We start from the raw sequence: 13,202 nt of genomic DNA on the forward strand, positions 1-13,202 counted from the left end.
GTGGGAAAAAGGTTGGTTCGTATGATTAATGCTTTTTTGTCAAGTGATACATTACGTCAAAATATAAAAAGAAGTACGTAACTCGGGCATGGAAATATCTTTTCTAAAAATCTATAAATATCTCAAATAAAAAATAGTATACCTGATAGTAACTAATTAAATATATACATAAGTAAATACAATATATATATATATATATATAATTTAAATTAGCTTCCGTAATTTATAATTTTATGAATAGAGTTTTTTGTTTTGCTGATGTGTAGCTTCTGACAGATTAAAAGGGGCGGATTGGTGAAAAATCGTCACTCTTAAAATTAATATTTTGCGCGGCACCTTTACAATGAACACGTTTTAAAATAAATTACCTATTCTGTGGTAGACGTATTTAAATTCCTTATTAAACTAAAGGTACGAAAGGAATAAAACGAATAATAATAAAATATTGTATATTTTTTTGTTATTAAATAACAAAAGCTTTATATTTTTTTATTCATACTTAAAAAAATCTCAGAAATCTTAAATTTAAACTATTTTATTATCAAATATTAGTTTATTTATTTCATAATCCAGAGAAAGAGAGGGATAGACTAAAGATCGATACATTAGAAAGATGTTCGGTGTCTCTTGGAGAGACAAGATAAGCAATTGCTGTATAATATGATAGAAGAGCTGCGTATAAAAAAACGGCTGTCAACGGAATGTACGAAGTCAATTTTATAAATTGTAGACATATCTACGCAAATGATGTACAATAATAGCATTTCTTAAAATGTATTTACAAATATTGTGATTTAAAATGTCCAATTGCTTTCTAACTTAAAAAAATTGATATGAAACATATGAATGTTAAGTAAATTAGCACCATCTGGTAAAAACGTATTTAAATTTGTTATAAATGATGTCGAAAAAAACCGTTTGTCCATGACGACCCTTGATTAAACATAGTAAGTTTAAAATATTTAGTGTGAGACTTCTTATTCATTAAAATTGCCGTAAATCCATACGTCAGCTCTACGATTCGCCAAGGTAATTTTTCATGCAGTCCGGTGCAGACCGTACGTGACAATAGACGGGTTAAACTATAAGCCACATGTCAGAGTTATTATCATATAATAAAGGTATGTTCTTGGGATCCAAAACAACAGGTGGCCAAGTTGCCAGATCTTACACTTGAAAATATTCAGCGGCCGTTTTATACCTGTTCAGATGCCAGGTTTCAAACTGTTTGAACGGTCATACGATCAATACAAAAATCCAGTTAGAAAACAGTAACACTAAACCTCTCTCAGGTGGTATTGATAAATGTTTATGTATTAAATATTTGTACAGTATACTAAGGAGCATCACACATTAATATTATTATATTACAAGGTAGGTTTTATGATGTTAGTCTTGCATATTAATTTACAAATAGTAAGAAGAAACCATCGACACGAAAGGCTAAGGAACATTTAAGATCGGAGTTTATTAAATGTAGCAAAGTGGTGGACGTGGGTCACGTTTTTTATTAATGAGGGAGTGACAAAGAGAAATGTTAGTTACCTTTATATTTTTTTATTTTAAATTGCGCCTATAAATAAGTGTTAATTGTCTAGCTCTAGAGATGAATAAATAAATAATGACACTTCATTTCGATCTTTAAAATATATGTATTATGAATTTTACACATATAAAAAAATTTAAATCAGTACTGTACAAATCTTAAAAATAAAAGTATTTGTGAATAATATAAGAGCTCTAACTTTTTTTAAGATTTCTGTATTTAAGGTAGAAATTTATGAAATTACTATTTAAATTATAAATATATAGCCTGAGAAAATAAGCACATTACTAGAAATTACGAATGTCAATCACAGCGCCTGGAAGTCTAGTTAATGTAAACACTGACTAACACACATTAGATTTTCGCTATCTAATGTTTGAGGTATGTATGTTTACACGTAATAAAGTAATCTTATTCACACATGACCATTGACTTACATAATAAAAAATATAATGATTATGATTCATAATTTAAAAATACATATATTTTAACTAAACTCATTCTGGGTGAGATTTTATAGGATAGTCCCGCTGAAAATAAAACGTTAATTATCAAAGTCTAATCCTGATCCTTATATCTCAGTTTAATCATTAAAACTCTGGATGTAATGAACCTGATTATTCATGTTGCAGCCAAGAGTGCAATAAAATGTTATAAACTAGTTTATGTGTTCCAATAAAGTTATTTATAACAAAATTGTGAAGATCAGACACAGAAATCAATACAGTTTATCAAATGCATAAGTTCTTCAACCTAAAGACCAGTAAAAATCTTTGATAAAAGTCTTTTACGAAATGTTTCTTTAGGTCAAGTTTAATATGTAATGTGACATGATAAATCTTCTTCTCTTAACCAAAGGTTTATTAACTAATTTGTTTGTGTCAGTGCTAACCCAAACACATATAAAGCACATTTATTTTGTGTAACCACTATCATGTATCAAGGATAAAGTTTTAAGACAATATTTTGAGCTAAGAAGCAACTTATAAACTCATTTTTTTTAAATATTATTTTCCGGTAATAATAACAATAATAGTACTTTGTTATAAGTACACTATATGGTATAATATGTAGCATAAGATGAAAGCCGCTTTATTATTATATTTGCAACTCCTCAAACTTTTCCCAATAGTTTCTTACAAGTTTGTTACAAACTGAAGGGATTCAAAAGTATCAATAATTTATACGCTACACACAAAGTTTCCTAGAAATGATTGACCAGACCCATCGGGATTTCTCCAATGTCACGCCTTCCTAGTCCGCCCCTGTCCTCGCTCGCCTCGCCAAGGTCGCCGTCAAAATTAATTAATTAATCGCGATTTAATTGAAATTAACTACTTTTTCACCGATTTACTTTCAACACATTGTGAATAATTACGTAGTCGGTCGTGTTGCGGCGCCACAATTTTTTTTGTGTATATTCAGACAAAACGTATGCGACGAGAAGAGGAGAGTTCGCGTGCCGAAGGTCGCGTCCTCGGGGGACACCGACAAAAATGGAGAACGAAGGGACTAATCGGATCAAACCTTAGCGGGTAAAATGAAAATAAAAGCCTTTGTGAATGCTACGTGCACACAAACATGGACACATACACAGGCACGCATGAAAGCTCACGCATGCGAAGCATTAAGTAAACTATCGGGGAGTACGTAAGTTCATGGTCATTTCCGATGAATTTAATTTAGGAACTTTAGCATTATGTCTGATTAATGTGAAGCGATGCTATGCAAGATATGACTACTGTTTATTCTCAAGGAAAGTGTCCAATCAGAATTTTCATAGAGCCTTTTTTTGTTAAAAATTAAATTTGTACGAATATTTTTTTGAGGTTTTTTATTTTTTATACCGCTGCATAAGAAAAAGTGGGTCTGTGCTAGATGTTTCAAAATATGCATGCTTTTCCAGAAACTTTTAATAGAGGTCAGAAGTATTTGAATGGCAAACATTTTTTACGATTTTCTCAACTTCTCTAATCGACCTCATCTTTGCTTTGACAATCAAAGAACTATATTAATATTTAGGTAAAAAGAAACCGCTCCGCGGGAGATCGCCATCTTATAATAATGTACGGGGGCTTTTCTCAGAGCTAAGCCATAAAATTTGAATTATGAAAAATTAAAGCAACAGCTGTTACAACCAATTTTCTCTACGATTCGGGAATAAATACTCTGTAATCAATCGAAGTAGATCATTGTTTTTCGTCCTTCGACTATTCGCATCTATTATATCAAATCATCATTCTATTGAAGTTTGTTCTCTTCAGTGATCATCCAGTTCTCTATTCATCGATAATATAAATATATATACAATAGTAAACTGTATGATTAAAATTACATACTTCATATTACATACTTCATATATTTTTTTATACAGCAAAATTTCTAGAGAAATTAAAAATATAGATAAACTAGAATGCCTTAGCTGTAAATTAGCTTTTTTCAAATGTATTGCAAACAATAATGGCAATCTCGCGTTCACACCTGTCATATTGAAATAACTGAAATAACAGACGTCTTAAATAGACCAATGATTTTTTGTAAATGTTTGGGTGCTTGCGAGTCAATCGCTGCAGTCACTGCCAGTCACTCATATTGCTTGTACAGTGTTTCTTCTCGAGAATTTCTTGAGAAAAATGTCAAATCGAGAATTCTCATTTCTCGAGAAAATTTATGAGGCATTTTTTATTATATAAAAGTATATAAAAGCTTTACAATCACTGCTCTTTTATAACGCTGCATAAAGACAGGTTTATGCCTAATATGCATACTTATTGGAAAGTTTTAATAGTGGTCTGGGAATGATAAGAAATTGTTTGCAAATTTTTAACACTTGAACTCGCCTTATTTTTGTTTGAGTAATAAAAAAAGTCACTCAGATATAAAATCTTTCCGAACGTGTTCGAGCCAGATGTTTGAAAATATGCATACTTTCTCGGAAGATCGAAAGTTTTTGAATGATATTATCTTTTCTTTGGTTATTTAAGAACCCGCTCCGATAACAAAAAATGCGGGAACCGGCAAAATTCAAAACGAATTATTTTTATTTTTTGATAATCCTAAATGTTTTTTTATATACATTGTTTTGGTAAATTAGCAACAGCTGTTATTGACAATTGTCTCACAATTCGGATATAAATATGAGAAGAGCACAAAATATTTTCGTATTTTGACGTTCTAAGTTAAACAAAGTACAAACAAATTTTATGTTAATTATTAAATATATGCAAAATCTAGATTCTTTCACCAGTTAAAAAACAAATGCCTTTTAAAATTATTCTTCAAAAGTAGAAATATTTAAAACGAGAAAAGAAATTATTTTTATTTTTAAACGGTTTTTCTAAGTTCGTAAACCTGTTTATATTTGATTCCTGGATTTTAAGAAAATATTCGATCACGTAAAACATGATCATCTTATAAAGGGCATAAATTCTATGAGATTAAAGACTTCACAAAATATGTATTGGAATCAATTGGCAGTAATAAGCGTTGAAAGAGATCAAACCTAAAATATTCCAATATAGAGGGGTGCCAGACAGGGAAATGTTCTTTCTCCTACTCTTTTCAATTTATACTTCGAAACCATATTCAAAGAAGCACTCCAGGTACAAAAATAAATAAAAATCGGCAAGAAGACAATTAATAATATTGCTTATGCTGATGATGTGTAAATATTTGCTGAGACTGTTGACTACGTTTAAGATCCTTGGATAGTGTAAGTAGAGAATGTTTAAAAAAGGGCGTACAAATAAACATCGATAAAACAAAATGTATGGTTATAAACAAGCTTCTTGTGAGTAAGCTGATTATTAGACGGAAATAAAATTGAGATGGTACAGCATTTCAAATACCCGGTTAGTTGATAGGGTACTCAATTATTCGTAGTTTTTACCTATTTAAATATTAAATGAAAAATGGTTTTTACCGACAGTAATTTATTTAACCAATTAGCGCATAAAATCAATTATTTACTTGTAAAATAATTATTGATTATTAATAAATATTTTAATTATTCATTAATTACCTTCATTATCGTTAAGCTATTTGCATTTTATAAAATATATATAGCACAATGCTGTGCGTATTACTTTGAGGGTGGCAAAACGAAAATGCTTAATTTATTATTTGACATAATTTTTGATCAGGGACGTCACTTCAAATTTTTTCCAGGGTGGAGCAAAAATTAGCTGGCTTGTAAATATATATATATATAAAATTACAGCCCCTCTTTATGTTTTTTTATTGCTTTGGTTGTATATCCTTAATGTTGCTACATTTAAAAAATGCACTGCAGACGAAAAGTTTTTCAGTAAAATAACGATTTTAAATTTTTTAATTAAATTTTTATATTTTCAGTGTATGTAGCATACATAAAATAATGTGACACAGTGAAATTTATTTAAACTAAAATACGATTTTTTAGAAGGGTCTCATTATTTTAATAAATGATGCACATGTTTATGGAAAATTTAGGGCTCAAAATGCACCCCTCAAATGACGTCCCTGTGTCTCAAAATTATTAAATATTAAAATTCATCATGTACTTATACAGTAACAAAATTAGAGGAAAGATGATAATAATATATTCCAATTGTAGGTTTTACCGAAAGTGCGCTTTCGCTAATGGCTAAATCTACAAAGTCATATTATATCTCGGTAAAACGACTGTTTCAATTATCATTTCATTTCAGGATATAAAAACAAAACATTTATTTTTCAATTAAATAAAGTTTGTGAGAAAAAAATCAGAATAAATACATAATTTTATTCGAATTTAAGTTTAATTACTATCTGTTGTATATAATTTTTGGAACAAATTCGATGTACATATATATAGATCGGTGTCGTTTCATTTAAATATATATATTAGATATATAATTTTAGTTATATAATTTTATCGTATTTTTAGATATTATAATTTTATCGAATTTATTCTATATACAATAACAAATCATGTTTAGAACAAATTTGATATACATAAATAAAGATCGGTTCTGTATCGGCGTTTGTTTTGTGCGAATTTGCATATAAATTAAATAACTGGAAATAAATTACCTGCGATTGAAATATTGAACTGAATAAAGTCTTAGCGTCTTAAAACAACAAATACAAATAATTTATACCTTCACAAAAATTTGTGACGCACACCTATTTTTGAGATAAGCGTTAAACAATAATAAAGTGTGGGTCTTTTCAACAATTTGTTTCTTTCAACGAACGAATTCTGCGAATTCGGTCATAGTAAATACCGTCACAACAATTCTATTTACAAATGTTTTTCGAAAGCGTTTTTTTTTTTGTTCAGAAGGAGCGAAAAAAATAATAATGGAGCATAAAGAATCATGGGTTTTAGAGCGGCACTAGTCGCTCAAGTATATTGAGAGAATTTCATGTGTTTCTCAGGTACACAAATATTTTCAAATTTTATATGATTATTTGCTCAATTATTCGAATTAATAAAAAGTCGTAAAGTGTTATGGTTGTTCTTTTATATGAATGCAAGACTTTGAATTATTAAAAATTATTACATGGAGGCGTTTAAATGTGGCTGTATGCTGAAAGTTCAATGGATAAAGAGAGCTTCGAATGACCGGATTTTCCTAATGATAGGACGCGATAGAAAATTATTTTTAGCCATCAAAGAGAGGAAGATAGAGTACCTCGGACACATGATTCGAGGTCCGAAATATATGGTTAAAGAGTTAAAATTATGAGAATAAACAATCATTATGACATAATAAGCAAAATGAGGGACAAATGCAAGGATAGATTTTCATATATAAAAAACATCGCTCTTTTGTGTTTTCAATACGATATACTAATGTGAGCTATAAACCATAATCGAAATCGTTTAACAGAAATCTGCATGAAGTTAAAAACTTAAAACTATGAAACAAATATGTTTTAGCTTCCAAAGTTCGAGCTAGCAATGTTTGTATTAAGATAGTCATATAAAATTGTGATAATATAATACTAATGGTTTCTTTGCATTGTTCAGTATTTTAAAATGCATATTTTGTGGCACTAGATTATCAATAACTAGAATATTATTTTTCTTTTGAAAAATGATTTTTTTCTATAATCAAGTAAAAATAAATAAGATTTTTTTACAAATACAATTTAATGCTTGTACGGATTGATTTTCTCTAGAAAATTTAAAAACAATTTTAATGCCAAATATATAACACAAACTTATGGACTAACTTAATATAAAGGAATTCAAGCGGAATTTAATTGAGTCATATACAACATACCTTTAGCGCCAGATCGACGATGTTGACGATAATGAGAGATTTTTGCCTTTGTCGATGCGAATATTTCAGATAAGAAAGCTCCAGATGAGTGTCCTGCAGTTTAAATAAAAAAATAGCTATAAAAATTATACGTACAATAATATAAATTAATTTAGTGATATATAATAAATAGCTGTAACATTGCAGCTACATATTTCTAATAGATAATGATTAACGACCGTCATAAACCATTTTTATGGTGGTCATCTGAGGCCGACGCCGATTAAGAGGCAAATTTTCAGAACGGCACATTACGTTTATATATATATGTACATAGTTAGAGTATAATAAAATTTTCTATTCCATTTCCACAATTAAAGAAGGGTGTGTCACATGTTTGTTACATTACACAATCGTTGCTTTTTTATGAATTAATTTTGATGACATTTGACATTATAATTTTTAAAATGAGCAATTTTATGATGTTATAACTTAAACTGAAATGAATAAGTCTTTCTGATTACTGTTGGAAGTATATATTTTAAATATGTGTACATTACACATATTATACAAATTAAATTTTATTATTTGATATTAAATATTAATCGTACTACATTTTACATTTTAATTAAATTACTTAAGATGTATAATATTTTTTTAATAGTATATAACGCAAGAATATAATTTAACATTAGCGTTAAAATAATTAAGATTTATATGCTAAGCTTTTTACTAGTACCGTAATACATAATTACTAATATGCATTTTAAAGTATGTTGTTTTATTAAATTGCACCTCTTCAACAAGACTTATCAATTATGATGTATTATTATTAATAAGCTGAGCACTTAAAAGACACCGGAATATGACTCAATAAATGGAAAAATTATGAACGAACTACCAATAAAGGCCATAAGATTTATAACCATTTTATATAATTCAATTTTTTCCAAACCCAATAGAAGGTGGCTCAAATAATTCTACTACTAAAATCTGAAAAAGAACCAGATTATGTCACATCATAAGCTTACTACCAATAATGTTGAAAATATTAGAAAGACTAATATTAAAAGAATGCAGTCTATAATTGTAAACAGAAAAATCTTTCCTGATCAAAAATTCGGATTTAAGAATCAACACTTTACAGTGGTGTAAGAAGTTCATAAGACTCACTAAATCCATCAATACTGACACGGAGGAGAAAAAATACTGCATTGCTGAATTTTTAAATATTTTGCAAGCATTTGACAAAGTGTGGTATTCAATGCTACTATATAAAATCAAACGACAATTTCATCATAATTTATGTTTTTAGCTATATGATTTTTTTTAATAAATATGTAACAATATTTCAAGCACATTTTATAACACAATTTTGCTGCTAAAATTTGCAATCAGTTTCAGATATCAAATAAAAAATAGGAAGACTAACATATAATAAAGATAAAAATGCTATTGAAGTCACGATAACACAAAATACACGAGAAAAATAAAGTAAATGTATTATATTATATAGGTACATACATATATATTCGTATAGAACGTCAGAAAAAATATACCAACAAGTCACTTTCAATTAGTTGGCAATTGATCTACGTTGAGATTATCACTGTTATTCTGATTAAATAAAACTTTTTTCTACAAATAACGTAAAAAATACCTGAAAACTATTCGTTAATGAAGGCCAGTAGATTCCTTTGTATAGCATTCCCCTTTTGAATATATCGCACTTATCTGCAACAAAAAAAAACATTATTCACAACAATGCAAAATTAACATAAACGTCTTTATCGTCTGTATTTAAATGAGAAAACCTTGTATATCATATTTTTTCCTCTTCATATTTTAATGCAAAACACTTTTCAAGCATTTACGCGTATCAAATGTTATGTGCGCCTTTTTATTCGTATCTGCGAGTAAACCTTAAGGGCGAGTTTTAAGAGAGAGTTTTCCCACAGGGTGACCCAGAAGCGGTCGGGTTAAAAATACAAAATGGCCGTCCGGCTCAGCGGAGCGTTCGAGTGCCGATGTGCAAAAGGCGAAGAGGCCGCAGGACAATTTAAGGCCTTGTTAACTCAAAACGGCCGCGACTTGCTTGTGTGTATATTTATTCAAGTGAGCGTTCGATGATCAGAGTGATATGACTTTCGAGTCCGGCCCTGGGTTTACGCCTTGACGCGGTCCAAGTATTGTGAATAATTGGATTTACAGGAACGGTCAGTTATTTTCCATTTAATAGTACCAGTATAGACGGAATATGTAATCAACAGCAAACAAAATTATGATAACATTTTCTACCGATGAATCGTCAGTTAATAGGCTAAATTACAACATAATAAAATTCATTAGGGATTATATGTTTTTATACTAAAACAGTAAAAAATCTTCAGTAGCTTTCAGAGAACCAACGCACTTTGTATTTGTCGCAAAAACTTTATAACAAATATTAAATAGTTCAATTTGTTCAAAGCTGAATTAATAGCTTGAGATTATATCTTGTTTCTATAGTATTGGATTTTTTTACGTATCAGTAGCTTCTCGAACATTTTAGATAAAATAAGAAAAAGAGTAATTGACCTGTGAGATTTCGTCTTCGGTGTTCTTTCCTAGTCTTGGAATAAGGATAACCTGTGATATCTTTCATTGTGTTGAAAAATATTGCGTTTAAGATGTGTGTAATTATTTTTATACTCTTTTTATATAGTTCTTTAAGCAGCTTTAATGTAATTAAATCATGTCCAGGAAAGTTTTTGAGGCTTAAGTTATTTTTGATTATAGAATTTCACAGAAAAAATAAAAAAAGTGTGACAATTTTTTTTTTGTAAATAAAGTGAGTAATTTCGTGGCAATAATTAAAGAACCACTCATTAAAAAATATGCTGATGAACTGAGCACAAAAAACAACTTCATTGAATTGTTTTTATATGTGCTGAAACGAATTATATAAAAGTAGTATTTATATGCTCTGTGGCATTTAACGAAAATTATAAAAATTTTAAAACCCATAAAACCCATGTTGACGTGATTTCAACTTGTGCTTAGCTTATGAAATATTCATATTCGCATTTAAGCGAAAACCCAAGTTTAAATCTGCATTAACACTTTGAAGAGTTTCGCCGTACATGTACGGCGGTCGATTTTTCACTGTTTTGAGGTACCCGTGATAGTTATATACTTGGGTACATATATAACTGAAGAAATAATAAATAAAAAAACATTATAATTATATAATATTTTTTTAAAGTTGAATTAATGAAAATAATTTCTATAGAAAATAATATCAATAAATTTAAGAGTACAAAATAAATGAACATAGAAAAATATATTTTATAAAAATATTGCAAGCCTTTCTATTGATATAAAAAAATCCATAAAAAGCGAATAATATGTAATTAATATGTACAATTAATTAACGAAATTTAATAATATAAAAATGTTAAAATAAATTATTAAAACATACTAATACAAATAGTAGTAAAATAAATTAAAGCAATATAACGCTAAAATCGCTGATTTTTTTCTATAATTTACTATAAATGCTTTACTATAAAATAATAATAAATAAAAGATTAGAACATACATCATTTGGGAAAAATACGTATAATTAACTCACTCCCAGATATACTAACAAATTAACAAATGTACATAAATGAACTCACTACACAAAGGGTTAAGCAATAATAATTTCTTAAATTGAACTGATCCTCTGAAATATGTATTTAATTAAAATTCATTCGGTGATGATAATCATCATAATATGTTTCCAGTAAAAACTAGTAAAACTATAAGAAAACAATAGGTTAGCAATAAATCATAAGAAAAATATGTTGCAAATTTTAACTATAAACGAATTTTTTATGGCATCTCGAAATATATAAAATATTCGTATAAATCTAAAAAATTGAACTAATCAGTTTTTCACCTAACAATTACTTTATTAGCCAATTACTGATTATATAATTAGTCAATAGCATTTAAATTTAATAACTTTAAGAGAGCATGTGATACGGTGAGATACGTTCCCTTTCGCTCGCTCGCGTGTTAAGTGACGAGAGTGAGTGAAAGATAAGGGCATGCGTTCCGCTGATCGATACGTACATATATGTTAAGAAGAGACCAAAGCTAAATTTAAAATTGCCTATCGATTATTATACTAATTTATGTTATTAGTATCGTGGGGGTTCCAATGTTTTATAGTTATATTAGAAACGGTCTGCTCTAATAAAATATAACTCTTTTTGTAGGAACATACTATAAAAACTCAACTTTTATTAGCTTTGTGACACACGTATATAAAAATACTCATGGCATTGCATCCAATTGCATCATTGTAGAAATATTTAATCATTATTTAATAATCGTCTAGATATAGCAATCTAATAGTTACGCCTTTATCAAAAGATGTACAATAAATATTTGTATTTATCCCATTCGTGCAAGCTTACGCACTTATTCACTCACTTTCTCAGAGTACTCTCAAGACTCAGATCTTCCGCATTCGACACCGCCACCCAATACTGACACCTGCATTTTTATTGTATATACCTAGCATTTGTACATTAAACCCGAAAGTATATATATCGTTTACTATTTAAAACCATATGTTTTATTACGATTTTTTTGTAACATATTGAAACAGTTAGTTTACGCTAATTTGAAACAGCATTTAATTTAATATGTACATTTCTAACATTTAATTTATTAAAAGTGCTTATTAAAAATGCTTACCAATCGGTGGCGTGGATTTAGTTTCATCTTCACATACAGTTTTAGTAGATTTGCTACCATCAGTGATATCTTTTACGTTGTTGGATTTGTAGTTGTTGACCTAAACAAAAATAATAATTATTACAAAATGTTATTTATAAAACAGACATGTACACATTTATAAATAAATTCACGTTATAAAAATGGAATGCTTCTTGAGATTGCATATTATAGTATATTGAATAGAATGGAACGCGATATAACATTCGATTTCAACAATTTTTATAGCTGTAGGAGGCTACCATATCGTATAGTTGCACTTTTATTATTAAATTTAATCTTACATATTCATTGAATATCAAAAAATAAGTGTCATGATAAAATAATAAAAGCGAAGAATATTTATTAAGAATTTTGTTTCTAGATTAAAATATAATATTTTTTAATAGTGAACATGATTTTAATAAAATTGATGAGCTTGGGTACGACGAAAGAGTGTTTTACATATTGAAATTTTTCAGTAATAATTTCAAAACATTTCATGACACTTTTTAACATTGTTTGTTGATGTTTAACTTAATAAAAATAAAAGTTCAATTTAAATTTTTTTTTTTTTTTAGAACTTTAAAAAAAAAAAAAAAAAATGTAATATATGTTTATTGTTTGTACATTTATATGTATATATGCATATGTATGGATGTATGTATATGTGTATGTAG

At 28.3% G+C, this 13,202-nt stretch overlaps 1 protein-coding gene across 2 annotated transcripts in view; it reads right to left on the minus strand.

The window, feature by feature from the left end:
* Nucleotides 1–13,202, minus strand: part of Ac78C (adenylyl cyclase 78C) — an 83,320-nt gene that overhangs the window by 20,018 nt on the left and 50,100 nt on the right. For both annotated transcript variants that reach the window (XM_088195468.1, XM_088195467.1), the window contains exons 6-8: nucleotides 12,505–12,604; nucleotides 9,437–9,510; nucleotides 7,798–7,890 (exon numbers count right to left, since the gene is read on the minus strand). In XM_088195468.1, coding sequence (XP_088051594.1) covers nucleotides 7,798–7,890; nucleotides 9,437–9,510; nucleotides 12,505–12,604 — 267 coding nt within the window. The remainder of the gene's footprint in view (nucleotides 1–7,797; nucleotides 7,891–9,436; nucleotides 9,511–12,504; nucleotides 12,605–13,202) is intronic.

The sequence above is a fragment of the Plectrocnemia conspersa genome, unplaced genomic scaffold (assembly GCF_051122295.1).
Source record: "Plectrocnemia conspersa isolate PC_06_02 unplaced genomic scaffold, ASM5112229v1 ptg000010l, whole genome shotgun sequence".
Taxonomy (NCBI): domain Eukaryota; kingdom Metazoa; phylum Arthropoda; class Insecta; order Trichoptera; family Polycentropodidae; genus Plectrocnemia; species Plectrocnemia conspersa.